This window comes from Saxophila tyrrhenica (assembly GCF_035928015.1).
Source record: "Saxophila tyrrhenica strain CCFEE 5935 chromosome Unknown scaffold_3, whole genome shotgun sequence".
NCBI lineage: Eukaryota > Fungi > Ascomycota > Dothideomycetes > Mycosphaerellales > Extremaceae > Saxophila > Saxophila tyrrhenica.
Genome location: NW_027041735.1, coordinates 989,252 through 1,016,842, shown reverse-complemented (window position 1 = coordinate 1,016,842; position 27,591 = coordinate 989,252). Strand labels below are relative to the sequence as shown.

The window sequence follows — 27,591 nt, the reverse complement described above, 5'->3', positions numbered from 1 at the left end:
CTGCCAGTCTTGCTGGTCCAGCAACGAGCGCTGGCCCAGCTGCCAAGAGTCAGCATCTTCTTGTCTCCAGTGACGATGAAGATCTTGTTACCTTTGGTACCCTTGCTACCCAAGGCGGTTGTCGGCTCAGCTACTGCTGTATTCCTGAGCTGGAGTGATGAGAAACGTGGGATCGAGTGTGGTCAAGGTGATGCGGTGCACACTGTAGTGCAATGCGGCTCTAGCCAAGCCATCCTCTTGTTGGTGGACCACGCCTTGTGCTACAGCGAAGGATTGCGTCCGGCCTTGTTAGCGCAGAGCACGCTGAAGGCAAATGTCGACACGAGGCTGATAGGTACTCGTCATTGCACAACCACGTGTGGGCGATGAGTTCCGGGATCGGAAGGTCACCAGCTCTGTGGTATGGATAGCATCGTAGATGTTGTCGACGAAAAGGAAGCTTCTTACCTTCTGCAGGATCATGCTGCGACCAAGCATTGCAATGGATCGTCCCCAGCTCCGCCAACCCTCGCGAGTCCACGTCCCACGTCCCGGGATTCCCCAGGTCTTCTCCAGACTACCAAGACTCTGAGGACGGCTAAGAGGCACTACCAAGACACGTCCTCAGTCAGTATCCAGAAATCCTTGCTCTTCGGCCGCCCCAATCTCTCAGCCCTGTAGGAATCCCTCACCAATCAGTGCCGCTAATATAGTCGATCCTACCTTCGTGCACGTACCTTATTATGAGCGCAAGCGGTAGGATCGGTAGGGCGACCTTCAGTCCAATCGACAAGGCTGCCGAAGGAAAAAGTATCATGAGAGATAGGTAACTCCAGCGCGAAGGATCTAGCGTGTCTAAGGTCGCTACAACCCGAGAACACCACCACGACCACCCACCTTGCAAATCGTTACCTTGACCAAAGCTTATTCGGAGAGTCTTCCTTGTCTAACCAGCTTTCATTGTTGGCGAAGATTGACCCACGGCGTTGATTCGGGCACGCTCGGATACTCCAGCAGGGCAGCCGCCTGCCTTTGTGAGCTTTTGACAGAAGTCAACACCTCGAGACAGTCCTGCTTGAGATGCCAGGTCACGCCGGACAGCCCATCATAATCCCGTCCACCTCACACCAACCGAAGAGTGCACAAGTCCCCCTACAGCATTAGAACTCCTGGCAGGGATTGATTCCAACAAATCTCAGTCGAGCCGCCGGCAATGTTGTGCTCAATGTACCTGCTAATGGATAGTCCAGCAACAAGACGCCGCCTTGCTCTGCTTTGGCCCATGCTCCGATCTCACAGCTTGATAATAACCTTTCCCACATGCTTCCCCGAGTATAGATAGTCGAAGGCCTGCGGCGCCTCCTCGAAAGAAAATGTGCGATCGAGCAATGGCTTGAAGCGTACGTTGTGCTCTTCGATGAAAGCATTCAGACATGCGTAGTCGATCTTCGACCCGACACCGATGCCCCTGTAGGTCAAACACCGCGTTAGCTACGTTCATCAGACAACAACGGGCCAAAGAGAAACAACTCACTTAATCTGTGCCTTCTTCGACATCACAGTCATCAGCTCACTATGCGCCCACTGCCCACTCATCCCCGCCAAAAATCCCACGATCGAAACCACCCCTCCTCTCGCTCGCAGTGACTTGAGATCGGTGATCACAGACCCTACGCCGGTGTTGTTGACCACCACATCGACGCCCTTGCCGTCTGTCAAACGCTTGACTTCAGCTTCCTGGTCAGGGGTCGTCTTGTAGTTGATGCCTTTGACTTCGGGCCAGATTTTTTGGATCTGTGCGAGTTTCTCGTCGGAGGACGAGGTGATGATTGGGGCGATGCCTGCGGCGTGGCAGAGGATGAGGGCGAACATGCTGACGCCGCCAGTGCCTTGCAGCAGAACGTATCGGGTAGTCGACATCGAAGCGGGCCAGTTGAGGGCAGTCCACGCAGTCACTCCAGCGCAGGTCAACGTAGACGCCTAGAGCAAAAAGAACATCAGCCTCGAAACTCCACCACAGCAAATTGAAGCACCCACCTCCTCCGCCGACAAAGCCTTCGGCAACTTCACAAGCACTTCCCTCCCAAAAACCGCATACTCCCTCAGCACCCCCGGCACATCCCCCCCAAGCGCCTGCATTCTCTCGTCCTCGAGACCGGTGAGCTCAGTCAAGTTGAAGATAGGCGTCACGTAATCGCCCTGTCTGAAATCCTTCACACCAGAACCGACGGCGACGACCTCAGCAGCGCAGTCGGAGGCCGGGATCCCGCGGTCCTGGACTTCGACGGGGTATTTGCCGTCGAGCATGGCGACGTCGCGGTAGTTGAGCGAGACGGCGAGGATTTTGATCAGGACTTCATGGGCCGCCAGCTCGGTGGGGAGCGTCTCCTTCGAGAGCTCGATGGTGCGTGGGAGGTCGCCATGGGTGCGTCTATAGGCGCGGTATTCTGTTGGGAGAGGCATGGTGGTGAGATTCAGGAGGCTTGATGCAGAGACTGTTCCCGGTACTTATTGGTGTTGTTGCTGTCTATGAACATTGGTAAGCAGTCACTCAGGCCATGCCAGTCGCCCCACGCCCTGGATCCACCTGAGCCATGGACATCAAACGTGTACATGAAAAGTTCAACCGGAGCCCATGGGCAGTCGAAACTGTAATTGGAGAGAGAGAGAGATGATTAAGCAGAAGATGTTATGCAAACGGGATGAACAGCACAAAGCCTTGAATTCAACGTCTGTCGTGATTGGCCCAAACTCCAGAGGCGCTAGCTCATGCTCGGCTTGGCAGTAATGGTCATAGTCTTTTCCAGCTCCTCAGCACCACAAGAACTGTTGCGAAGTTGGAGAAGTGGCTCGTCGACCGCGAGGGCAGCTGGCAGGTCGATCCAGCGAGACTTGGCCGGGTGGGCTGGTGCAAGCCTCTCGAAGAAGGTAAGGAGAGGAGAAGGGGAGATCAGTGACCATAGCGGCACCGACTTAGTCCTGGGACGTGAGAAGGGGGCAGCATGAGACTTCAACCACGTTGAACCGGAAAACAGACGCAGACGCTCCTCCGCGCCCAAAGTACAAGCGCTAGTCTACCCACGTACACCCTTCCTTCTCCTCTTCCCTCCATCCCCACTACTTGCCACCAGCACAGGAGCAGGGTCCCTACTCCGACTAATACTATATCCCCCACCGAATCCCTCATCAGGGAGAATGTCAACCTGCACACCCGCATCCTCGCTCCCTTCGTTCCCGCTCGAACTCTCATCTGCTACGCCATGCTGCTGCCGCAAACCACTACCGCTGCCTCTGTGGCCTGTGATGGCTGGGTCGGAGTAGCTTGGATATCCTGGCGTCGGGCGTGAGGCCAAAGGCGAAGAACCGGCTGCGGTCCGGCGGAGTGGAGAAGCGTATGCTGGGTTTGAAACGTTGCGCCGTCCGGGGCTTTGGGTTTGGGCGGCGGGGAGAGCGAGAGGGACGTCCTGGTCGTAGGCGAGGGAGGCGGAGCGTGTGCGCGGGTTGACGGGTGGGTACCAGTCTATGTCGTCTGGCAAAGAGCGGTTGGAGCTGGAGGAAGGCGGTCGCATGCCTTGTTGATGGGGTGGATAATAGCGCATCGGATACTGGGCGTAAGGATCTGTTCGTTCTGGTGGCGTGGACTCGCGGCGGGAGTGCTTGGAAGCGGAGCGGGAGGAAGGTTGAGAGCCGCCTGAGTTGTTGCGGCGATATTCCGGGCTTGGAGGGCCGCCGTAGCCGATGGGTGCGAAGACGGGCATGCCGTCGGGTCCAGGGACCATCATGCCTGGTGCGTTCATAGGATATGGAGTCTGCTGCTCCGCCGATGGCTTGCGATTGACCTTCGCTTTCGAATTCGATTTCGCTGGCGATGAGGAGGAACCGTTCCCGAAAAGTCCAGTACTGCCTCGCTTGCGAGTCTTCTGGTTGGCCAAACTGGTCGAGCTGTTCGATCGACTGCCCACTTTTCCTCCCTTCCCATTCTTAGCCGGCGTAGGTGGCGGTGAAGCCAAAGCGGGTGGAGGCTCCGGCTGCGGGTTATTCCTGCGCTGTAAAGCCTCCATCTCCTCCTCGGACAAATTGACATTCGTCTTGCCCTTCGCCCTCGCCCTCGCAATCCTCCCCAGCGCCGACTGAATCAACACCTCCTCCTTCTCCCTCACCCTCGCCTGAAACGCCATACCCCTCTGCTCTCTGTAACCCTGCCCATCAAAATCCTGCCCATACCGTCCCTGATCATACATCCCACGCCGTGAATGTCTATCCTGTCCAATATCGTACCCGTCAAAAAACAATTCATCGCTCACAAAGCGCCGTCCATCATATGGATCCAACGAAACGCCTTGCCCATCCTCCTCGTCACTTTCATCCAATTCCTCAAATCTCGGATCACGAAGCTCCCAGTCCTGCATGTACCTTCTCCGCATACCACCACCGCTGGGCGCTCCGGGCGGTCTTCCCGTGTCATAGGGCGAGGAAGGCGCGGCAGACCGCCTATACCGCCTCCTCGGAGAAAGACGCCGCCACATCTTTCTCCATAAAACTCGCGTGGCCGAGGATCGTGACGCCGCTGGCGCCGATCAGCCAGAGGACTGTTTGGATCGGGGAGGCCCAGAGGCCAAGGGGGACAGCGATCACGAATAGGCCAGTGTAGAGTTGTGATGTTGTTGCGCGGGCGAAGCCGACGTCCAGGTCGCGGCCGCCGAGCTTGCCGATGCCGAACATGCCTCCCACTACGAGCACGATCACGAACAGCAGAGTTAGGTTCGTGAGCAGGCTGTAGATGCTGAGCATGAGGAAGACTGCGGCGTAGTTGCTGCTGAAGTAGGACAGGTTGTAGTTGACTCGGTTCTGTACATCCCCGAAGTCTTTAGGTTTTGACAGCCGCTTGAGGTCGAGGAACTCTGAAATGGGCTTCAGATTGGCGAAGCGGTTCGCTATGGACTGTGACCGCACCGAGTCGAAGCGGCCTTGAAGGTTCAGCCGGCTGGTGAGCGCATCGAGTGGGATGTTGATTCGTGCCATGTTCGCGGTGTTTGTGGGAGTAAGGGGGGTTGTACGACGCGAATTAAGAGGTATAGCAGAGGCTGAATAGGAGTTAGCAAACTTGCACATGCAAAAGCTGACCTGCAGGAGAAGCTGCCGGAAGTGCTTGGAAGCGGAGATGCGCTTACATTACAAACTGTCTAAATGAGTGACTGGAAGGTGAGTGGTCGAGGAGTCGGCGATGACAGTCGTCGTCGCGAAGGTAGAGAGGTAGAGGTGAATGTAGTGCAGTCGTCGATCTGGAATTCCAGAAGCGTTGACCAGCAACCAGGGGTCGGTCAGGCACAAGCTTTGGCAAGGGCCCTCCCCCCTGAGCCAATCAGCCGACAGTCATTTTCGTCTTGCTCGCACGTGAAAGTGTCTGTCCAACACGACTTCACGGCTGCCGGCGTGACAGAGAGGAAGCAGCAGAAGCAGAGCAGCGGTGCGAGGAAGGACAGGAAAGCCAGCTTTCTTTCTACCCACCAGCTTTTCTTCTCTTCCTCCGCCCCAGGCCCCACCAGAGCACGACATTGGTTAGGTGAGGTGCCACGTACCGGAGAGGGCTTGGGAGGAGCCAGCCAATCCTCAAGGAAATCAACGCTAGCAGACGCATTCCTTCAAGCCCAAAGCAACTTTTCTTCCACTCCGCAGAGCTTCCACCAACATTTAGGCACCATGAGGATATCTTGGGCAGCAACACTGCTGCTCACCCTCCTCCCCACCACCCTCGCTTGGACAAAAGAAGACCACGAGATTTTCCGTCTCAAAGACGAAGTCCAGTCGTCCGAAGGCCAGAACGCGACTTTCTACACTTTTGTTGGCGTGAAGCCGAGTGCAAGTCAGGAGGACATAAACAAAGCCTACCGCAAACTCTCACGGACCATACACCCTGACAAGGCGAGGAGTAACTGGCTCGCGACGTACAATACGCCTAAAAAGACTACGACGAAAGCTGGAGCGAAGCCGACGACGCATGTGCAGAAGCACAAGCAGCCGAGTCAAAGCGAGATCAAGAAGTTTGACAAAGAGGCGAGTGCGAGGTTTGAGAGGTTGAGTTTGGTTGCGAATATCTTGCGGGGGCCGGAGAGGGAGCGGTATGATTATTTCTTGAGCAATGGGTTCCCGACTTGGAGAGGGACGGGGTACTATTATGAGCGATTCAGGCCTGGGCTAGGCACGGTCTTGTTCGGATTGTTTGTGTTTGTGGGTGGAGGGGTCCATTATGCTGCGCTGTACTTGGGATGGAAGAGGCAGAGGGAGTTTGTGGAGAGGTATATCAAGCATGCGAGACGGATGGCTTGGGGCGATGAAGGAGGGATTGGTGCGATTCCTGGACTCAGCGGTACTTCGACGCCTACGGGTGGGCAGCAGCAGTCTATGCAGGATGGAGACGAGAGCATGCAGTGGAACAGGAAGCAGAAGCGGGCGATGGAGAAAGATCGGAAGAAGGAGTCCAAGGCACCCGTGAAGAGTGCGAGGGCAGCGGACAAGGCGAAGAACGATGGCATTAGCACGCCGCAGGAGGCAGAGATCACTTCCGGTCCTGTGGGAGCGAAGAAACGAACGGTCGCCGAGAATGGGAAGGTCTTGATCGTGGACAGCGTCGGGAACGTATTCCTGGAGGATGAGACGGAGGAGGGCGATCGGCAGGAATTCCTGCTCGACGTGAGTACCTATGACCCTGCACCTCCAACCAAGGACTTCAAACTAACACCCACGTCCAGCCCAACGAAGTCCCACAACCACGCCTAAGCGACACCTTCCTCGTCCGCGGCCCCATCTTCCTCTACAACATCACCCTCGGCCGAGCGCTGAGCAAACAGACGGCCGAGCACGTGCAGTGGGAAGTCACGGCCGGCGAGGAGCAGGACCAAGACGGCGATGCGCTGCTCAAATCCGCTTTACCGCCTAACTCGAACGGCGAGACGAGGAAGCGGAAAGCGAAGGCTAGATCGTAGCTGTGACTGTGAATACAGCTCTACTTCTGTAGCAGTCTTGAATGCGATGTTGAAGGGGTATCGCCGCCCTTTTACAATGCCATACCATGTATACTCACCCTTTTGGGGCTGCTGGTGCCGACTCCACGCGCGCCTACGCCGTACAATGCTTCTTCTCCTCCCGTCATTCTCATACCCATTCGCCTTCCCGCCCTACCCTCTCTCATCCGTGTCGCTTATGAGAAGGCTCCAAACACTATCCTCAACAGCTCAAACACCAACCCTCCGCACACCACAAACAACAGCAAATCTATATCCTCCTGTCAGCTCCATTGTCTCGCACTCCTCCACCCAATATCCCTATCCATCCCTCCCACCCCAGCTCTCAAGAGTACTGTCGGGGCTCACTTACAAACCCACACCTTACTAATCGGCGCCTTCTGCGGCTTCTCCTGCTTCTTGACGGCGCTCTGGGGCTTGCCCATTTTCTGCTCTTGCGCGCGGGCGTAGGCGAGGTTTGCGCGGCGTTGTTGGGGAGTTTGTGCCTGTTTTGAAATACCGTTAGCTTGAGAAAAGGCTATGGGGAGACATGGGAAGGGGCATGCTGACCATGGTTGTGGTTGTTCGTCTGTCCTGGCTGTTGCTTAAAGGAGGGAGGAGTGCAGCTGGAGTTGTGGTTGTTGGAGGGAGTTCGCGAGAAGAGCAGCGGTTAAGTATCGTCCAGGTAGGGTAATTGTGACTGTGCTGCTCCAACAAAGGACAGGTATGATTGTCAACCAATCCTAACAAATGTCATCTATATTTCTCCACGCGAGACACCCCGGTCATTGTTGGAAAGTGTGGCTTGCGCGCTGCGATCTGAAACGGGGTGTGGCGTTGGAGGCAAAGTTCCGACTTCAGCGCCCATGAAAGACAGACACATCATGTGTTTGCTTGACGACACACCACACGGTCAAGACTGATCGATCGGATTTCTCTGGTAACAAAAGATGCTGACGACTTGGTTCAACCAGTTATGACACATGCTCCTTGGCCTACTGCTGGACTATCTCACCATGGCCCGCTACCCAACCTTCGAAGAATACCAAAAGTCCGGCAAATACAACGACGGCCTCAAACGCACCGCCGACCTTCTCAAGAAGGCTCCCAATGATCCGGAATTGCTCATCCTCAAGGCGCAACTCCTCTCCGCCAAAGATGAGGACCCCACACCCACCCTGGATGGACTCCAGGCCCTCCAACCACCGATCCAAGACCTGAACCAACTCATCCAGCTGGAACAACTCCACCTCGACCTCCAGAAAAACGACTTCCCCATCCCCAAGACCCTCGGCCCCCAAATGGCCAAATTCTGGGACCTCGCCCTCGAAGCCCCCAACGCCACGACAAACTCCAAACTCGACGCTCTCTCCCTCCGCTTCTCGCAAGGCATTGCCAACACCCGGCTCGAAGACGCCCAACAAGCCCTCATTCAGCTGAAGGTGATGCAGCCGCGGAACCGGGTGCTGTTCATGGCGCACGCGGCTGTGACGTATTTGCTTTCCGGCTCGAAGGAGGATTTGCAGGCGAGGCTGGCGCTGGGTTTGGCGAGGAAGGCGGTGAAGGAGGGGTTTGATGGGGAGGAGGGGTTGGATTGTCGGGTGCCGGGGCAGATTCTTGCGGTGGGTGGGACGGGGGAGGAGGTGCTTGGATTGGAGGGAAGGAGGTTCGGGGAGAGTAAGCAGGTTTATGAGGCGTTGAGGAGAGGTAAAGATGGCGGAGGGGCGAACAGGGAGGTAAAGGGTGCCAGTGGGGATGGCGCGAAGGAAGGGTATGAGGCGGAGGTGGCGAAGGAGAAGGAGCGGTTTGCGGAGTTGGTCAAGTCGGATGCGAAGATTGAGGAGGTGATATCTTTTGCCTCAGACGCTCTTCAACTCTTCCACAAAGGCACCAAATCTTCCGAAGGCAACCGGCGGAGACTGAAAGTCGACGCTTGCTTCCTCGCCGTCTCTGGCCTGGTGAGAGCCTTCGAACTGACCGACCAAACGAGCTACCTGCTGAACGCCGCACACATCACGGAAGCCCTCCTCGCACAAAACGAACACATCCACGAGTCCAGGCTCATCCTCGTCTACCTCTACATGCGTCTCAACCTCGGCAGCCTAGCCCTCCATCTCTTCGACTCCCTCCGCGTCAAGGAGATCCAAAACGACACAGTCGGCCACGCACTCTTCACCCGCCTCTCGCTCGTCCACCCCTACAGCACCGGACAAACGAAGAAAGAAACACTCGACCCGCTGAAGATGGTCTCTAACGCATTGCAAATGTACATCAGATGCGAAGACAAGCTCGCTGAAACCCAAGCCGGTGTGCTCGCTCATGGCCAGACGGGTATGGTCTTTGACCTTCAGGAATTGAGGGATAAGCTGCGGACGAGTCTATCACGGCGGATCACTTTTCTGGAGCAGAGACGGATTGATCGACTGGTCTACAACGAGATTTCACGCGGTGTGGCTGAGCTTGGACCAAGGGTGACGGCGAACTGGACGGAGATTGTTGATAATCGGGACTTCGCCGCGACATTCAATTATGGCTGCAATGTCGAGAAGGTCTTGCAGAGTCACGGTGGCAGTGTGCCGGGCGAGCAATGGATCCTCAATGCTCTGGTAGCGGATGCGGCATGGTGTTTGGCGCATGAGAAGCCACCTCCTGTGCTCGACCTGCAAGTATTGCTGGACAAGACGAAACAAGCACAGCCAGATGTGTCGCAACTACAGCTCAACGACGTCGCGGGCTCTGGCTCCGGCATGAACACCGTAGAGCTCCGTGCAGGCTTCTTCGCCCACCAGACCCTCCAACTACTCCTCAACCTCGACTCCAACAGCGGCGACCTCGCCGACCACATCTCGGCCCTGTCGAGCGCACTCGCAACCCTCAACATCGCATCGCTCACCGACTCCGAAACCACCCTCACAGAAGGTCTCCAACAATCCTACGCCTACCTCGACGTCCTCCGCACCGCCTACAACAGCCTCAACTTGGCGAAGCGGAAAGGTACCGGCCAAGCCGAGGCGCTTGAGGAGTCACAGAAGGACATCCGAAGCGCCTTTGAAGCTCTGCAGACGCATGCGAAGGAGCGTGCGAAGAAGGTGAAGGCTGCGGATGTCAAGGCTGTGATGGTGAAGGATGAGAAGATTGCGGGAGCGGTAGGCATGTTTGGAACGGAAGGGTTGGATGGGTTTTGCGAGACTGTCGCAAAGGCGGGGAGAGAGGGCTGGGAGGGGGTTGGGAGAGTCAAACTTGCGTAGGTTTGTCATGCTGATATATGCTTGAGGCAAGAGAAGATGTCCAAGCAATCAACATACGAGAGTAAAGTGGCTATGTAAAGGCGATCGCAAGCCATGCTAGTCGAGCCTCTCCGAATTGTGGTAGAAACAGAGCCGGTCATGTAGGCCTTGACGCCTTGCGCTGTACTCGACTAGCTTCGAGATAATCACATCGACAATCAACGATGCATTTCGAAAGATCAAGCATGCTGCACCGCAACACCACCTTCCTTGCACCCTTCTAGCTCCGCTTCATCATCGTTTCCTTCCCGATTCCTCCAGCACACGAACGACAGCGCCGTAAGCATCGTGAACGAAACGAACATCGGCACCAGCAGCCATCTCCCCGTCCGCTACCATCACATCCAGTCAGCCCAAATCACCGACCAAAATGCAAAACGCTACTCACCCCATCACGACACATGTGCGCCCAATCCACCACACCATCCGGATACTGCACCGCCATCTGACACGCCCAGGACTCCCTGGTAAAATGCTGAGACGAAGACAGCTCGTCAGTGTAATGCCATGTCGAGCTTCCGTAGAGTTTGGTGAAAGTGTAGATGATGCAGGTAAGAGCGTACACAGCGCAGATGCCGGTGACGGTAGCGCAACACAAAGTCCACCAGCGAACGTGGCGTTCCTTACGCTCCTGTTTAGTCATCTGAACCGCTCTGTCGAGGACCACAAGGCCGGGATGCGCCAATGTCTTGCAATCGGCGGTGTTCCTGTTCGCCCTCGTCTTCGCCGCTTGGATGCTGCGATACAGACACAGGAGCGCACAGACGAGGGCAATAGAAGCGCAGGCGACGTTGAGCTTCTCGACCATGGTGTTGAGGTGGAATGGCCTTGTTCGCAAGATGCGGTCTGGAAGTGATTCTGGGTGAGTCCAAGCCGACCAGCCCATGATTTCGGGGCCTGCCTGGCGGAGTTTCTGGACGACAGAGCCTTGGTAGTGGAATTCGGCGATGCCGAGGGTGAAGAGGAGGAGGGAGAGGGTGATGAAGGGGAATTCGTAGATGTATGCCATGTTCATGGTTGATTCTTGGCGTGTTTGGGGGATAGTAGAATGCGTGTTTAAAAGAGATGTGAGTGAAAAGGCGAAGTTACCTCATTATATGTTCGTGTTCAGAGTATGTTACGGCACAGTCGAAAGCGCTTAGGCATTATTTCTGTCGTTGTAACAGAAGCCATATCAGGGCGCGCTTAGGTTGTTGGATTTATGCACTCGATGCAAGGCTTGGCAGTAGTACGCCGCAATACTCCAACACCAAACATATCGCAGAAGCCGGCGGGTATCCCATAGTATTGTGGGCGAAGCCGATTGCCATTCACAAACAGTGCCCACGGGCGGTAGCTTGGAGTTGCGTTCATTTTCAGGCGGAGTGCAGGAGGTAGCAACGGGGCGGTTACTCTATAGCCCAGCCGCCGATTCCAGAAGCCTGTCTAGTTCTGTGAGTCGAGAGGCTTCGAGTGTAGGTAGCACTGAAGTCGGATTCAAGGTCCAACTCACTTGAACACGGTCATGCAACAGATGGTAAAAGCAACCTCTTGCTGCCATGCCATCCAGCGTCATCATCCGGCAGAGTCGGTCCACTCCTGTTAAAGCTGTGCCGCAGCGCTGGTAGAAGCCAGTCGAGCCATATCGGATGACTGTGCAGCGAGAAAAAGAGTTCTTCAAGCGTCGGAAGGTTGAATTCGTACTGCGGAAACAGTAGCTCAAGGTCTCCAGGCTGCAAGGTATATGCATCGGGCGTCATCTTGACTTGCCGGTAAACCACGGGCTCAGCTGGTGTCCGTTGACAAGGAGCAGAACGCTCAAGTTTGCGAGAAGGCTGCAGATGGTCGAGTTCACAGCTAAAAGTTCTATGAGTAAGTGCTCTTTGCCGTACAAGGAGGGTGTTGCTGTGAAGATGTTGATCAAGTTCATAGCCATGTTCGCACTGCCGTGCTGTCACCTTCTTGTCGGCTCCAGACGTCCAAGACACCACTCATCATTCATATTGAGCAGGTGTAGTCGTATCCTAGGCGCCCGGTCAAAGCGGAAGCGAAGATGCGGTCTGACTCTGCAGTCGTGAGAACAGGCTCGTGTACAGTAGTCCAACGGTCCACGTGGGATATCTGGTCAAGGCTCGCTGTCAAATGCGGTAGTTGCATATGGTTCCCCTGATCTCTGCAGCCGAAATCTCCGAGGACGTTAGTCGTCATGATTCATTCAGAAACTCTCGCTTCTGAGATCCTGGCCCGGACCGCGACAGATTGTAACGATTTGGGCCGTTGCCGCTCATACCACTCGTTCGTGGTGGTGATGATGCGGGAGATGTCTCACTCAGCAGGCCGCTCACAGGTCAATATAGGAGGCCTGAAGTTCTAGAGCCCCGCGAAGCGAATGCGCAGGCATGTCTTCGATGGATGTAGTAATCGAGGATGACCACGAGACCTGTAAGGCCTTAAAAAAGACATTTTCCAGGGCCGCCCGGCGCTCTCATCCGAATGCAGCACAAACTGTTCGGCTGGCGACGTTGCCATGTCATCGTCTCTCGCCAAGCGAGTGTCGAAGTCGCCTCGCGTATACATACAACGATTTCATGTCATGGCGTGGGATTGTCGAACATCTCAGCGCATAAGAGAAACCCCAACAAGTCATGTCCAACATGCATGCAGAAATTGAGATGGACAAACACGAAGATCGTCTTCGCCTCGCTCGGTTGCAACCGAAAGGATCAGATTGGGTTTATCGGGGGCTTGCAGGGCTTGTGATAAGATCGACGCGAATGAAACCGGATCGCCGTCGTTTCAAGTGCGCCTGCCGCGGAATCTGCTCCTGGAAGGGGGTGAGAGGGAGTCAGGAGGTGTGATATCGATATTGACTCTCCACACTCTCGGCGAAGTCGTTGGGCTTGCGAGAGGGGATGGAGTCATGGACGATTCACTGCCCTGACCATGTGGTGGAGGGCATTTGGGGTGGTGCAAGAGCGGATGTGGCGCCATTAGAGCCGTCAGTCCGCTGGCCGCTGGCCGCTGTGGAGCGGTCTGGAGTGCTGCTGTGTACGGGACATAAATGCAGGAACGCGGTAGTTTGACGGCAGTGCCATATTGCGAGTCTGCAGGTACACGGGGATGAGCTGTATGTAGTGTGTGCAGTCTGACCACCATCACCTATAACCAGCACCCACGGCATAAGACTGGGTGAGCGGGCAAGGTTCTGTCACGAGCCTGGGCGGCTAGTCTCGTCGAATTACATTTCATTTCCATGCACGCTAGCGCGGATCCTGGTCTTGCGCATATTCACCTCAATCACTCAACTTGACGCCCGCTCGACTGGCCTTCATGCCCGGCGCACTAACACCAATGCGATGTCGTCGTCGCCGAGGGAGGCCGACATGAGTGGCCGTCCAAGCGACCCAGGGCGGCGGGCGATGCACGGCGACAGGCCACTAGCTGCAAAGAATGTCCCTTCGACCTCGTCCGCGCCCTTGTCACAGACACCACCTTCACGTCACGCCCCGGGCACGACCGGCGCACCATCTGCAGCTGCAGGCACAGCTGCCCCATCCCATTCTCTGCCAGTCGACCGCGTGCGCGCGCCCAATCCCGCAAAGAGAGTGCCCGGAAACCCTGCCCTGGACGAGATACGAAGCGCCGTGACGAGGGATGCCATGAGAGAGGAGGCTCAGAAAGCGGCCAGCAGACTCCAATCGAGCAGTCTGCGCAACGAGTCCACCCCGACCTCCGCAGCTGTTACTTCGCCCAATATGAACCCGGCCTCTACCAGACCCAAGTCTGTTGTTCGCGCCGACTCGCAACCTATAATGCCGCGCAACCCTTCTATCGACTCGACGGTCTCGACGGTCTCGAATGTGTCGGCTGCCCAAAAGGCAAATGGAACCACCGCATACCGCGTGTCTCCGGAGCCCAGCGGACCGCAGGATGTGGCCTCGGTGATAGCAGCGGCGGGTTCAGCGGAGGCTGCAGTGCAGAAGCTGTTGAATGAAAAGAATCAGGCGGCATCGCACAATGCGCAGCTATGGAGGTTGGTGGAGAAGCAGAGGTCCATGATCCTGGGCCTGAACAAGGATCTGGAGAAGTCATTGAAGGAGAAAGACCGGTATAGGAGGAAATTGAAGGAGCATTTGGTTCAGTCCGAGTCTGCGCCGGCTCTGACTACGGCTACACAACAGCTGGAGGACATTGTGGGGAGGGACAACAGTCAGTCGCCTGTGGTAGCTGAGAACGTCCTGGCTACACCACAGCCAGCCAGCGTTCGTGACATCAGCATGGACAGCCGCAAAGTCAGTGACACCTCAGACATAGCCTCGCTGGGACAAGGACGGTCGGAGACGCCACAGGACGCCTTGACCGCACCATCATCTGTACTACCAGAAACGCCGCAATCTGCCGGCAGTGCTAGTGCAAGCATACGTGAGCTCGAGCGGCTCGACAATGCTTCCACACCCGCAACAGCAGCGACCGCGAAGCCGCCTGCACCGATCAACGTTGAGCGTCGTGTAGTTCAGACACCTCCGATCTCACCACGTCTTGGCGAGCTGCAACGAGATCCGATGAACAGCCTCGGTGTGGAAGCTGGACACAAGAAGACTATCTCGACATCTTCAGGCGGCGGTCATTCTCCCTCAGCGCCATCATTTTCGAGCCCGAAGTCCCTGGCTTCACGAAAAGCGCCACCAGCACCTCTCGATCTCGGACCGCAAAAGAAGTTTGAGGCCATCAATGTGACGAATAATATCATGGACGCATCGGACTCAGAGTACGAGGAGGATCCAGATAGTGCTCGCGCTGAACAGATGGCACGTGGGAGACGGAAAACACGTGAGGAGGATGATCGTGAGCGTGAAGTCCTTGCTCGACAGGAGGAGCTGGAGGCAATCCAACACCGCAGCAGGTCAAAGAAGGACAAAAAGAGCAAGAGCAAGAGCAAACCGCCTGCCGAGCAAGGTGGCAAAGCTGAAAGTGGGCCGACGTCACGCTCAGTGGAACACCTGCCTGCTAGTACTGGGGACGAACCCAGGCCGCAGGTGATCGCTTACGATCCTCGTGCCGACCCAGCTTCGATTGTGCGACAGCGAGCTTTGACCGCTGAATCTGGAGCGCTGCCGAAGAGTGCGACAGCTCCAGCGCTGCTGAGCCCGGGCTTGCCAATGAGTCCTCGACCAGGCGATCGGCCGCTGAATTCACCCATGCCACGTGCGCCGAATAAGCTCCTGAACTCTATACCGATGTCACCAAAGTCTGGCGTCAATGGACTTCCACTTTCACCACGTGCGCCAAGACAGCCCATCCCGATGCCACCACAGACACCGCTTTCCTTCGCTTCACCTCATCTCGCACGCGCCGAAGGCTATCAGCAGCAGATGATGCAGTCGAGCTCTCTGTCGAACCAGATGAAGTCGACCTCTACCAACAGCACCCCAGATACTGAGCGGCCTTCCACAGCAAGCGATCAAATGGCCGTGACACCTGGCGAAATATACAAGGGTCTGGTCACCGATCACTACCCCGACCTCCTGCTACCGCCCAACGCACTGCCCTCGATCTACGTCAAGACATCTTCGTCCCGGATGAAGCCGTCTCGCATGAGCTACATTGCGCCACGACCAGAGGACAATCCTGTCTTTACGCTTGCTGTCCACCAGCGGTCAGACAACAAGCAGCTGTGGCGCATCGAGAAGACGTTTGTATCCCTGGCGTATCTTGACGAGCAGGTGAAGCAGATCTCTTCGTTCAGAGATCGACTGCCAGAGAGGACAATGTTCAGCGGCCACGCGCCTGCCAAGATCGATGCGCGAAGAGCAGCTCTGGATGGCTACTTCGAGCGCATGCTTGACGCGATCAAGGACGAAAGACCTGCGATTGTCATGTGCAGGTACCTGAGCACCGATGCGATTTCTGCAAACGAAGCGAGCGACTACTTCGGCGGAGCCACGGGATCGGTGGACATTAGGCCTGATACACCGCAGACTAAGGCGAAGCCGCATCGCGAAGGCTATCTCACCAAGCGCGGCAAGAACTTTGGTGGCTGGAAGGCACGATTCTTCGTGCTGGATGGCCCAGTCTTCAGATACTTCGACAGCCAAGGTGGCGCACAGTTGGGCTCGATCAAGCTGCAGAACGCGCAAATTGGCAAGCAATCGAACAGTAGCCAGAACGCTCAAGAGGACGAGGACAACCAGTTCCGACACGCTTTCTTGATCTTGGAGCCGAAGAAGAAGGATTCGTCTGCACTGGTGAGGCACGTGTTGTGCGCTGAGAGTGATGAGGAGCGCGACATCTGGGTTGATGCTCTGTTGCAATACGTCGACTACCGTGAAGATGAGGATGAGGTGCCGACGAGATCTATACCTGCACCGGCACCAAGGCCAGATATTGCCGCTGCTCGCAGTCCACGGATGAAGCCCTCGTATGGAGAAATGCGTCCACCGTCCCGGAGCCGAGAGGCTACTGAGGTGCAGCCTGCTTCCTTGCGAGCTGTTGGCTACGACGACACCATCGCCGGCGACGCACCTGTGATGGGTCCTGGACCTGGCAACGGACGCAAGACAGACACCCCATCACCGCCTCACGACGGCAACTTCGGTCCTGCGGTTGAGCATGCCGCTCCAAGCCACCCTACCATCTCGGGACCTACCAACTTGCACGTCATCTCGAATACCAGCGACTGGGGCATGAAGCCTCCACCAACACCTCAAGCCAAGGATCACAATAACAAGAAGCGTAGTATCTTCGCCGGCTTTCGAGGTCGTTCGTCGTCGGATCTGGGACCTAATGACAAGTTCCCTTCGCCTGGTCTGGCTCCACAAGACCATTACGCTACTGCTACGTCTGGTGGTCGCGCGGTATTCGGTGTGCCGCTGGGAGAAGCGGTTGAGTTCGCACGGCCGATGGATGTTGAGACCGAGCTGCCTGCGGTGGTCTACCGATGCATTGAGTATTTGCTCGTCAAGAACGCCATCGCCGAGGAAGGCATCTTTCGCCTATCTGGCTCGAACACGGTCATCAAGGGTCTCAAAGACCGCTTCAACACCGAAGGCGATATCAATCTCGCCGCCGATGGAAAGTACCACGACGTCCACGCTGTTGCGAGTCTGCTGAAGCTTTACTTGCGTGAGCTGCCGTCGAGCATTTTGACACGGGAGCTGCATTTGGAGTTCCTGCAGTGTCTGGAGGCTCATGGGCGGGACAAGGTTGTGTCGTTGAATTATTTGGTGAACAGGCTGCCGCCGGCGAATCGTGCGCTGCTGGATGCGCTGTCGTCGTTTTTGCTGATGATTGTGAATAACGCGGAGGTCAACAAGATGAACGTCCGCAATGGTGAGTCTAATCACAACTTCCACATCAGGTTCCCGCTAACACTGCTGCAGTCGGCATCGTCTTCGCACCCACGCTCAACGTCCCAGCGCCCTTGATCTCGTCCTTCGTAGAAGACCAAGCAGCAATCTTCGGCCCGCCCATGGACGACGCACCGACCACTTCATCACACTACCAGGAAGCGACCGCGAACGGCTCAGCACCTACAGACCTACGCTCCCCACGAAAGCAAATGTTCTCCGACCTCCCCACCCCAGCCTACAACCAAACCACCTTCCAACACTCCTACAGCACCCCACAGCATAGCACAGGAAGCGACGACACCGGCATGATCCCCATGCAGCCTACCTATGCAAACTACCAAATGGCGCCACAAGGCGACGGCGGATACGGCAGCTTGAACGACGCGCTGCGCTCACCGAATGTTTACAAGACGTCTGCGAACGGCGGCCCGAGCTCGAGAGAGACGAAGTCGAAGAGGAGGGAGAGCGGGATGCTTGGATGGAATATGGGCGGAGGGATTCCGAAGAAGTCGAGCATGTCAAGACTGAGGGAGGATGAGGGGGCGAGCTTTTAAGCATAAGGCTCTGGCGCTTGGAGCGGTTGAGAAGGATGATGGCGTGGCGAAGTGTTTGTTTCTGGTTATACCCCTGCATCATACCCCCCCAATTGTTTTCTTGTATCTGCATTACGCCATTGGCATTAGCGTTCGAGCGAGCACGGTACGGCACTTCCCTCTCCTTTGTGGATGAGTGGGGTGGAGAGTGGTTACGGATGGGGGCAATCAGGCATAGATAGCCATACGTTGTATGAGTACATTGAACAACAAACAACACCTCAACTTTTCATCTCGACGGCAACATTTGCCCTCCTACTACACAACCTCCGGCTTCTTCCCCTCCTTCGGCTTCCCAAAATGCGTCTTCGGCCGCTCCAACTTCTTCCCCTCGAGCTCAATATCCACCCTCTCATTATACGGACACACCAGCCCCTCCACCTTACTACTCTCCACCGTCGGGCGCGTATAATACCAGAACAAATCCTCGTGTACCTCTCCGTCGATCTCCACGGAATAATACTCCGCCTCGCCCTTGTACGGACACTTCGTGCGCGTGCTACTCGGCCGCAAGACCGTGGGGTCGATAGAGGTCAACGGGATGTAGAAGCGCGCTGGCAGACCGGTTTCGTAGAGATGCATGGCTGTTTCCGTGTAGGCGATTTGGCGGCCGGAGACGGAGACTTTGATTGGGCGCGTGGAGGCGAGGATGTCGATGCGTTTGAAGGGGTCCTTCGGGTGGACGTGGATAGGGGTGTCTTCTTCGAACCATTGATCCATGCTGTCGAAGTTGATCTTGACTAGGCCGGAGAGCTCGGCGGGTTTACCGGTCAAGTTATCTGAGAAAGCGATGACTTGGTCCGTGGTTTTGGAGCCGCAGGCAATGGTGTATTGGGTGGCGAGGGCATGGCCGGAGTCGGATTTGATGTCTGAGCCGGGGGTGAAGGAGAAGTTTTGGGCCTTGCTGGAGGAGACGAGCTCGGAGAGGGGGAGGTAGAGTTGCGGGAAGAAGGGGTGTTCCCAGACGTAGTGGGCGTTGGTTGTGCGGATGATGTAGGTTCCTCCGAACAAGATCTGGACTTTGCGAGGAGTTGGGAGGGTCTTGACGGGGCCGTCAGTGCCTAGTTTGAGGGCGATCTTCTTGATGCTGGGGGTTGTTAGCTTCATGTTGTGGTGAGATGTAATGAGGTGGGCTTACTCTGACATCTCGCTGGACGTGTACAATCGCTTTGATGGAGCTGATGGATGGAGCCTGTAAATGTCTAGACTTCTTGGACGAGACAAGTTCAGTTGCAAAGGTTTCGTCAAATGCAAATAAGTATAGAAGATCTTCGAGTGGTTGTGCAGACAATATATGACCTCGATGGGTACATGTATCGTTGGAGTTGACGTCGTCAGCCATTTTGAAAAGTGGGGCACATGGTGCTCTACACGCAGCAACTTGGAGAGCGACATAAATCTGATGTACGATGCTATATTCATTGTGGAGAAGTCAAGGGAGATAAATAGATGGGAAGAAGATACGCGAGCTCGGAAGTGATATAGAATGAATGCAAGATGCCTTTGGAAACTTGGTGAGGTCCTAAGAACGTATTTATGTATACTAGTAGACGAGCAGGTGTCTGGGGATAGTATCATTGAACACACAGTGCTACAAAAGGCCACACAGTACTTGCGTACGATCTGGGGAACCCTACAGATCAAGCTCCGTGGGTGCGCCTTCTCCAAGGCAACAATTTATGCCGTCTGATACGCTGATGTGTCCTCAACGCAGTTCGATCTTAGAAATTCCGACAATTTTCTTCGATCATTGCGCACATCTTCGAAGAAAATGTGTGGTATGCTGACGGTTCACGAACCGGTTCCGCTCCTGCCCAAGGCACACTCATGTCCTCCAAAGAGGATATCCGATGTGTTATTGCCATCAGCCATCGGCAAAGCTCGAACATATTCTGGCTCTAAGGGGGCCGCGGGGTCTGGCTGCCTGTTAGTCGGAAGTGGCAACATCCTTCCGTGCGCAGAGATGTTGATGGAGAGAAGCTCCAAACGAGCCAGGCTGGGGTGCAAGGCCAGGGGTAGGGCTCTCCAAGACCCATTCGTCGGATGGGTTATCGTAACCTGTGCAACTCGAGAGCCAACGACTTCTTATCGGCCTTGGTCCGTCTAGACAACCTTCAGATACAACTCCTGGTGCTCGCAATGCGGAAATGCCGAGCAAAATGGTGGCTCCTCAAACAGAAGATCCACGGTCACCAGAACTTTGATGTAGTAGCCTGTGCACTTTATTGGTGGTACTCCATGGGTCTGCAAGAATTGCTTCCACGAATGCACTGCCGCCATAAGTCGATGGCCCGTCCAGCTGTTGTCAAGGTTGAAATTGCAGCGCTCTTGCAGACACCACCGTAGACAAGACGGCATCTCCGGCTTTGGATTAGGAAACAGCCAATCGTCGAAATTGTCGAAATCATCGAAACCGTCAGGGCGTGTAGCATCGTAATAGCGCGACCACAGAGAACGCCGTGAACAGACATGAGGCGCTGCTAGCGGCCAAAGGCCTTGCTGCCGGGTTCTGCTACTTTCCATAAGCCACTTCGCGACCGCCGGCTCGCTGGCCCTTCGACGCGGAAACTGCGGCTTACAGCCCAGGCTAAGTACTAGCAGCGCAGTTGGACGAGCGTCATCCTGCGCGCCATGCAATGGGTTGTCTACCAAGAGGGTGTCTTCGCTATGGTCCAAGTCGAATATCTTTGCGGTCCTGAGACGAGGTGAAGCAATAGTGACTACTTGATCTTGAGTCCATACCACGTCGTCCGCTCCATCGAGGGAGGTCGGTTCCCAGCAAATGATTTTCGGTAAAGCGCCGGTGACTGGCCAGCTTCCTGGGGTACGGCGTGCTCTGTACGTAACAATCTCTACGGCCTCTTCCCTAATTTCAAAGCCCCAGTCGGCAGGTGTGGGTCCATACCTGAGACGTTCCAAAGGCTGATCAAGCCGCGTTGACGGGGAAGCCATTGAGAGCCTGCTTGCACGATTCAGACTCCACAGAGAGGCTTCTGTTGCTCCATAAGCAACAAGATCAATACCGGCTGCCCACAAGCGGGTAAGCCAGTACCGGAACGCTCCGTGACCTGTGTCTCTCCTTTTGCCGCCTGCGTGCTCAAAGATTTGAACAAAAGAAAGGATCACAGTCAGTGGGGTCCTTCCCTTGGAGTCTTGAGCATGAGGATCAGAGCCAGAGACGAGCAGCTCTTCTAGCAGATCACCCCAATCCGCCAGACTATCCGGCCTCCGTCCTTCGCACACCCCAATGAGATTGATACAAAGTGCAGCAAGGTGTAAGGCTGAGCGCCCGGTCTCATGCTCACGCAGTTCTGTGAGCGAGGAGCAGTCATTAGTGATCGGACAGAACTTGAGTAGCACCGCTGGTCGAAGGTCTGTACAGCGGAGCATCAGAAAGTTGAAACGCTGTGAGACTGACCAGGTCCGCATGGGAAAGGCGAACTGGCGATCAACTACCGGCAAATCCTCTACCCAAAAACCACATCCGCCCAGGTATGATCCGTAGGGAAGAACAGCGCCGCGATGATCCTCTAGATCTTCATTTTCGAGGCAGGCTATAAGAAGAGGCCATCTGTACTGCCCGTAATCGGGCCCATGGTCACGCCGGAAGAAATGATATGCACCTCTCAGTATCTCTTGAGCGAAACCCTGACCGATGAGATAACTGCACACTTCGTATCGCATGTGGTGGACGGCCCACTGCCACGAATTAGATCTTGTGTGCCCGCTCAACTTCATGAGACACCTACCTGTATCATAGTCAAGCGACCATATACATCGTACGGCGATGCCAGTCCAGCTTGCAGCATCCTTCTCAGGCTTTCCGCATCTCCGGATTCGACGTATGTTAGAGCAGGGGAGGATTCAGGTAAGTAGTTCCACGTCTGTAGGTTGACCTCCCACCGTCCCTGCGAGTGTGCAACCGACAGGTGCCAGACTCTATTCGAGAACCAGCTAGGAATCCGGAAGCTACGCGTCTTTGCCTGACGCCGCCGCGGCCTGCGGCGGTGAGGATGTAGCGGTAACGCTTCACCGTATTCTCCAATCTCCACAACACGGTCGCCAGTGTCAGCAGCCTGCTGCACAGCGGAACCTGCTTGCACCGTTTTGGAGCTTCCCGTGAGGGTCGCACCATCTTGATGGTCCCGTCGCGTCAGCAGCAACCTGATCTGCAGGGTAGTATCGTGCGTCGCTCCCATAATCTGGGCTTGCGTCTCATATTTGAGAACATCGAAAGCAAGCACGAGCGAGCTCTTCCAATGTTCCAGCTCGGTGCAAAGCTGATTGACCTCCAGAAGCTTGAAGGCAGAGAGGACTCGTCCGAAAGCATGGTTCTTTTGCATTATCGATTGCAGCTTGTCCGTGATCTCGACTATCTCCTGGGCGGCCTCCTTGCAAAGCTCGATGAATTCGGCAAGTGTGGCAGCGTCTTCGCCATCATGGCACGCTGATATACCTTCGATGCGTTTGAGAAGCATGGCGAACATCCGGAGACCGTGGGATATCCGTTTCAAGGTCCTGGGAGCCTTTTCGACCTGCCCGTAGAAGTTTGCCAGCTTCGACGCGCATTCCATCAACTGGATCCCGAGCGAGGCGAGGCCGCCAATACTCGCTACTGCGGCGACGACCTCCATCGTGGCCGCCGATGCAGGCACTCTGGTGATGAAAAGTGAATGATGTTGATGAAAAAGAGTAGACGAAGTGTTGAAAGTCTGTCAAAAGGTCGGCGGTATGCCAGCCTCGTCCGCCTGCGCCTCATGAGCTGTGCTGCGGTCCAGCCTTGCCCACGCGAGTTGTGGAAGTCCCTGCATGTGCAAAGCGAGGCTGCAGATACTGGGCGTGAAGACCACCAATCATGCGAAGGATGGGCATGGTCCCATCACAGCTGGCCGAATGCTGTAGCAGATGTACATCTTTGAAGGTGCTGGAAGCATTGGGCGCAACAGCCACCAGCCTGAAGCGTGAGTGTGGTTACGGGGCCGAGAAGTCATTTTAGCTGAACACTGGGGTATTGGTGTTTTCGAGCAGCGATACTCGCACGGAAGACGATCGTGCGAATGAATCCTTTTCATCATCCGCAACTGGTTCTTACGAAAGAACTCGCAGTTCACGGCTGTCACAGCTCTCCATTAGGCTCCTCCCCATACTTACCACCCCCACCCAACGGATCACCGCCGGGCACACACCGCCCCAGTCGCCAAAAGTAATCCCGATGCGCGAAGAACAGCTGCCAAAGCTTATACCTCGACGGGATACCCCAGGGCTCATTAACCACATCAACGATTTCATCCTCCACAGAGGTCAAGAGGTCGCGCTTCCGAGTCGCTGCCTCAGCAGATCGCGAAGTCGTGGAGTCCTGGCCCGCGATGCAGGATTGATCGTTGTCCCCAGCGCAATGCTCGAGGTCCGAAATGTCGGGTGTGAGAGCTGGCTTGGAAATGTAGATTTCGCCGGCGTGCATTGCGAAGCCCCATTCTGTTAGGGGGAGGAGAGGGACGGGGTCATCGATGTGGGTGATTCGTCTGTACTTCAGATGCAGGTCATTCTCGGTCGAGACTGATAGATTGAAGCGGTCGTCCAGATATTTTGTAAGACCTTTGTTGCCGATGCGTGGCTCGCCGAAAGTGGTGACTATCGGGTCGTAGCCACGGCCTTTCAATTCAAGAGCTGCTAACGCTGCTACTGCACCGCCCAGACTGTGACCAACGAGGTTGAGCTGGTGGTCCGGGTGGATCAATAGCTGCTGGAGCAGGTCCGACAGGATCTTGTCTTTGGTGTTCAGCCACGCGGAGTGGAAGCCCATATGCACGGTGCAGTCCTCGCATTTCGTCCTCTCCAAAACAGAAACAGACTCGTCTCGTCTCTGATGGCCTATGCCAGCGAGAACATCCTTCGCCACATCGAGAGGTGCCGTGCCACTCAGCTCCTCGTCGTCACCGGGGTAAGGCTCATACTCTTGTGGTATTGTGGATAGATCCACCACAGTATTTGCAACACTGTACGTTCCTCGAAAGGCGACAATAATCCTCTGATTGCCATGATCCAGCGCGATGTAGCCGCACGAATCGCTCAGCATCGGTCCCGTATTCCATGTCGTGACCAGCTCGAAGTCTGGGAAATCTGAGCATCGCGACAGGCACTTAAACGGCTTGATGATGCCAAAGCTGGTGAGGCCGACGCAGTAACTGATATCAACTATTCGCGCCAATTCCTCTAGCTCTGTGAATAATTCCGGTGAGACATTGCGATTGTCTGCGTGGCGGAGAAGAGGCGTCTGTTCCTCCGCAAAGGCATATTCGCCCGTGATCGCGCTCGCCAGGGCAGAGCCATAGCTCAGGTAGCCGCGTAGAAAGCGCATAGCTTCCTCTCTGAGATGTCAATCACATGCTCCACCGCCGCGGAGGAGATGAAGTCAAAGACGGTCCACAGTCGCCACAGTGTCCGCACCTGTCCGCACTTGTCCGCACCGTCGCGGGCAGTATGGCAGTACCAGATCGTGCCTGGGAGACGGGGGTGTCGACTCAGGCCGGCGACGCGTAATAAGATCCGGAGCGCAACACCACCCACAAACGGGTATCGGAGGTAGGAAGGAGGAAGTAGGCGGTGCAGTCAGCGATGTCAGCGTGAATCAGCACTCCATGATGCAAGGCAAGGCACTCGGACCACCCGTCTCCCAACCGGCAGCCTCTGGGCCTTGGAAGGCTCGGCGCATTCGTTGCGATTACTCTCTCCTGCACCACTGCCACTTTTCTTTCCACACTCGCTCTTCCATTCTTGTTTCGATAACCCCCGCCAACTTTGGTTCTTTGGTCACCGCTTCACGTGTTCAGGCGACCCATTGGAGTCGGCATTCTACAATTTATCCGGCCGGTCCGCAGACTGCCGCGTCACGACAAGTTCAAGAGGCGTTGCAGCGAACTTAGCATTTCTTACGACTATTGCTTGATCTCTCGCCCAAGATGGAGGAAGATCCAAAGGACCACGACTTCGACCAGCGGCACGATGGCCCTATCCAGCCAGCCCAGCCGCGGCCTTCCGTGCAGATACAGACCGACATGCCCAGGAGAACGGTCTCAGATCAAGACCACAACACGTCGAAGAAGAGCAAGTCGCAACCAGACGCTTTCTCGCCGATGACTGCGCCCCCTGAGCGGAGAAGCATGCAGCTCGATCGGAGTGAAAGACGCAGCACGCAGATATCTCGAAGTGGCACGTGGGGACGTCAGAGTCGGGACTTTGATCAAAGAAGAGATGGACCATTTGGAAGACCGTCACTCACTATGACGAGACGGAGGAGCTCGCAGATGTCCATGGGTGTGGCTTCGCCGGACAGAGCACCTACAATGCCTGTTGAGGATGATTCGGCCGTGGTCGATTCTGATAATAACAGAGATGATGGACCGCCACCCAGCGACCAGGTCCCGCCGAGCGTTGAGACGATGCAGTCAAGCGACCATGCGTTCGAACCGGAGCCGCCGCCTCTGAATTACTCTCTCATCTCGCGAAAGTGGAGCATCCTCTGGTTCTGGTCATTGATCCTCATCGACAGTATTGCTATGCCTATAGTGCTATACTTCTGCCTCTGGTACTACACGGATCTTTCGCCAAACACGGTGTTCTCGATTGTCACGGCTGCACTCGGCGGGATTAGTATCTTCGAATACTTCATCCGATTCTACCGGCTGTGGAAGAAGGGCAGCACATGCCGTGTCATTGGAGCACGTAGGATGTACTTGGACTGGTTTCATTGGAACTTTACGCTGGCATGGGTCATCATTATGATTGAACTCATTGTGTAAGCTCATACCATCTTATCTCCTACCACGCTATGAGAATACTAATGGGATGTTTAGCGGTACGGTCCCCGAACACCCACCCATTCGCCTCGTCGCCATGCCCCTCGCCAGCATGGTCTACACCTTCGGCACCGAACTCATGATCATCGACATCATGCGCTACTTCCAAATGCCTGCCCCCTGCCGCATTTCCTCCATCCCCAAAGGTGCCCAGCTGCGTCCAGGAATCTACAGTATCATCGAGGACGTCATCGCCGTCGACGGATCTGGTGGCACCGAGTACCGCGAAGCGCTCAACCGACGCTACGAAGCTAGCCACATCTTCCGCGCCATGTTGCGGAGATTGGGCATGTACTGGGCAGTTGGTGCGCAAGGGTGCGCGGTTTTGACTACGATTCTCATCTTTACGTTGAGCGAGGACGCCGCGTACTCTGTCGGCTGGAGCTTGCCGTTTGTGTGGGCGGGCTTCTGGACGATTGGCACGTTTTGGTATGTCAACAGGAAGTTGAAGGAGGAGAAGAAGGCGTGGCAGGAGGAGGTGGCGGTGAGGATGGAAGAGGGGAAAGTGCCGGCGGTGGCTGCGTGATTGGATCCGGGTTGTTGCATGGCGAGCGTGTACAGTTGAAGGCGGTGATTATACATAGCGAGCGTTCATTGATTGAATACAAGCACAGCACCTTGCATTGCACTCAAAGCTTCTCCATCTCAAGCAATGCGTCGGCAGTTGTTGCCACTCCGCTTTTCGGTTCCTGACGATCTACTGCAACGCTGTTTCCGTGTGTCATTGCACGACCATCATGACATAATATGCCCGCGAAGGTAAGACTGTTTGAAGAGGGAGGTAAGGTCTAGATGTGTTTGCGTGTAAGTCGGTAGTACCTCCGGAGGCCGCTTCTCTACAGGACTGCATTCCAAAGGGAAGAGCACCTCACATCGACCACGATATATCCATACCAGCACAAATCCAACACCGCTACTCTTCAAGACTACAACAATGGCACCCCGCATCCCCCTCCCCCGGACATCCTTCCTCCGCCCTCAGCAGTCCCTATCCACACGCTTCCTCCGCCAATACGCAACCTCCACCTCCCAGCAAAAGCCCACGGTCCCTCCAAGCGAGCAAAACACCTCCCGCCACGACATCGTAGTCGACAACCAAGAAAATACCAAAACCGGCTTCGACAGCTGGGCCTCCGAGACCGCTGATACAGCATACTCGAAGCAGAACCTCGATCCCGACGAGCACCGGGAGAAAGCTGCGAAGGAGAGCGAACAGGTACGCCATATCGACCACCCCAACACCTAATCTCCAATAAGGAGGAATCATGTGCTGATATCAAAACCAGATCGGCCAATCCACCAACCCCCTCGACGTCTCCCCGGCCAACAACGAAGTCAGCCAGGTCCGAGACGCGCAGAAAGAGGGTCTGGGCATTGATGCGCCGAATAGCAAGAAAGTCTCGAGCGGGGGGAGTCCGAAGAAGGGCGCGCCGGGGAAGAAGTATGAGAAAGAGGGGGAGATTAAGGGGATGGGGAGTACGAGGGGAATGCAGTAGGGTGGTTAAATGGGATGAGGTGGGTGGTGAGGGCGTTAGGGATGGCAATTG

General features: G+C 55.7%; 12 protein-coding genes across 12 annotated transcripts; 5 read left to right on the top strand and 7 right to left on the bottom strand.

The window, feature by feature from the left end:
* Positions 1–1,272: 1,272 nt before the first annotated feature.
* On the bottom strand, positions 1,273–2,442 carry LTR77_002339 (uncharacterized protein; the record flags this gene model as incomplete). The annotated part of the gene is made up of 3 exons (XM_064799598.1): positions 1,273–1,447; positions 1,514–1,959; positions 2,017–2,442. The coding sequence occupies 3 exons, from the start codon at positions 2,440–2,442 to the stop codon at positions 1,273–1,275; spliced, it is 1,047 nt and encodes a 348-aa protein (XP_064662353.1).
* A 611-nt stretch (positions 2,443–3,053) lies between these two features.
* On the bottom strand, positions 3,054–4,388 carry LTR77_002338 (uncharacterized protein; the record flags this gene model as incomplete). Its single annotated transcript, XM_064799597.1, has 2 exons — positions 3,054–4,236; positions 4,258–4,388. The coding sequence occupies 2 exons, from the start codon at positions 4,386–4,388 to the stop codon at positions 3,054–3,056; spliced, it is 1,314 nt and encodes a 437-aa protein (XP_064662352.1).
* Positions 4,389–4,470: 82 nt separating this feature from the next.
* On the bottom strand, positions 4,471–5,001 carry YIP3 (Prenylated Rab acceptor 1; the record flags this gene model as incomplete). Its single annotated transcript, XM_064799596.1, has 1 exon — positions 4,471–5,001. One exon carries the CDS (start codon positions 4,999–5,001, stop codon positions 4,471–4,473), a length of 531 nt encoding a protein of 176 aa, XP_064662351.1.
* A 678-nt stretch (positions 5,002–5,679) lies between these two features.
* Positions 5,680–6,962, top strand: LTR77_002336 (uncharacterized protein; the record flags this gene model as incomplete). The annotated part of the gene is made up of 2 exons (XM_064799595.1): positions 5,680–6,669; positions 6,729–6,962. The coding sequence occupies 2 exons, from the start codon at positions 5,680–5,682 to the stop codon at positions 6,960–6,962; spliced, it is 1,224 nt and encodes a 407-aa protein (XP_064662350.1).
* Positions 6,963–7,996: 1,034 nt separating this feature from the next.
* Positions 7,997–10,228, top strand: LTR77_002335 (uncharacterized protein; the record flags this gene model as incomplete). The annotated part of the gene is made up of 1 exon (XM_064799594.1): positions 7,997–10,228. The coding sequence occupies one exon, from the start codon at positions 7,997–7,999 to the stop codon at positions 10,226–10,228; it is 2,232 nt and encodes a 743-aa protein (XP_064662349.1).
* A 218-nt stretch (positions 10,229–10,446) lies between these two features.
* Positions 10,447–11,282, bottom strand: LTR77_002334 (uncharacterized protein; the record flags this gene model as incomplete). The annotated part of the gene is made up of 2 exons (XM_064799593.1): positions 10,447–10,599; positions 10,656–11,282. 2 exons carry the CDS (start codon positions 11,280–11,282, stop codon positions 10,447–10,449), a joined length of 780 nt encoding a protein of 259 aa, XP_064662348.1.
* Positions 11,283–13,602: 2,320 nt separating this feature from the next.
* On the top strand, positions 13,603–18,149 carry BEM3 (Rho GTPase activating protein; the record flags this gene model as incomplete). The annotated part of the gene is made up of 2 exons (XM_064799592.1): positions 13,603–17,575; positions 17,626–18,149. The coding sequence occupies 2 exons, from the start codon at positions 13,603–13,605 to the stop codon at positions 18,147–18,149; spliced, it is 4,497 nt and encodes a 1,498-aa protein (XP_064662347.1).
* A 297-nt stretch (positions 18,150–18,446) lies between these two features.
* Positions 18,447–19,530, bottom strand: LTR77_002332 (uncharacterized protein; the record flags this gene model as incomplete). The annotated part of the gene is made up of 2 exons (XM_064799591.1): positions 18,447–19,268; positions 19,327–19,530. 2 exons carry the CDS (start codon positions 19,528–19,530, stop codon positions 18,447–18,449), a joined length of 1,026 nt encoding a protein of 341 aa, XP_064662346.1.
* Positions 19,531–21,922: 2,392 nt separating this feature from the next.
* On the bottom strand, positions 21,923–22,822 carry LTR77_002331 (uncharacterized protein; the record flags this gene model as incomplete). The annotated part of the gene is made up of 1 exon (XM_064799590.1): positions 21,923–22,822. The coding sequence occupies one exon, from the start codon at positions 22,820–22,822 to the stop codon at positions 21,923–21,925; it is 900 nt and encodes a 299-aa protein (XP_064662345.1).
* A 358-nt stretch (positions 22,823–23,180) lies between these two features.
* Positions 23,181–24,546, bottom strand: LTR77_002330 (uncharacterized protein; the record flags this gene model as incomplete). Its single annotated transcript, XM_064799589.1, has 2 exons — positions 23,181–23,269; positions 23,340–24,546. The coding sequence occupies 2 exons, from the start codon at positions 24,544–24,546 to the stop codon at positions 23,181–23,183; spliced, it is 1,296 nt and encodes a 431-aa protein (XP_064662344.1).
* A 601-nt stretch (positions 24,547–25,147) lies between these two features.
* Positions 25,148–26,570, top strand: LTR77_002329 (uncharacterized protein; the record flags this gene model as incomplete). The annotated part of the gene is made up of 2 exons (XM_064799588.1): positions 25,148–25,983; positions 26,042–26,570. The coding sequence occupies 2 exons, from the start codon at positions 25,148–25,150 to the stop codon at positions 26,568–26,570; spliced, it is 1,365 nt and encodes a 454-aa protein (XP_064662343.1).
* A 408-nt stretch (positions 26,571–26,978) lies between these two features.
* On the top strand, positions 26,979–27,540 carry LTR77_002328 (uncharacterized protein; the record flags this gene model as incomplete). Its single annotated transcript, XM_064799587.1, has 2 exons — positions 26,979–27,260; positions 27,331–27,540. The coding sequence occupies 2 exons, from the start codon at positions 26,979–26,981 to the stop codon at positions 27,538–27,540; spliced, it is 492 nt and encodes a 163-aa protein (XP_064662342.1).
* Between the last annotated feature and the right edge of the window lie 51 nt (positions 27,541–27,591).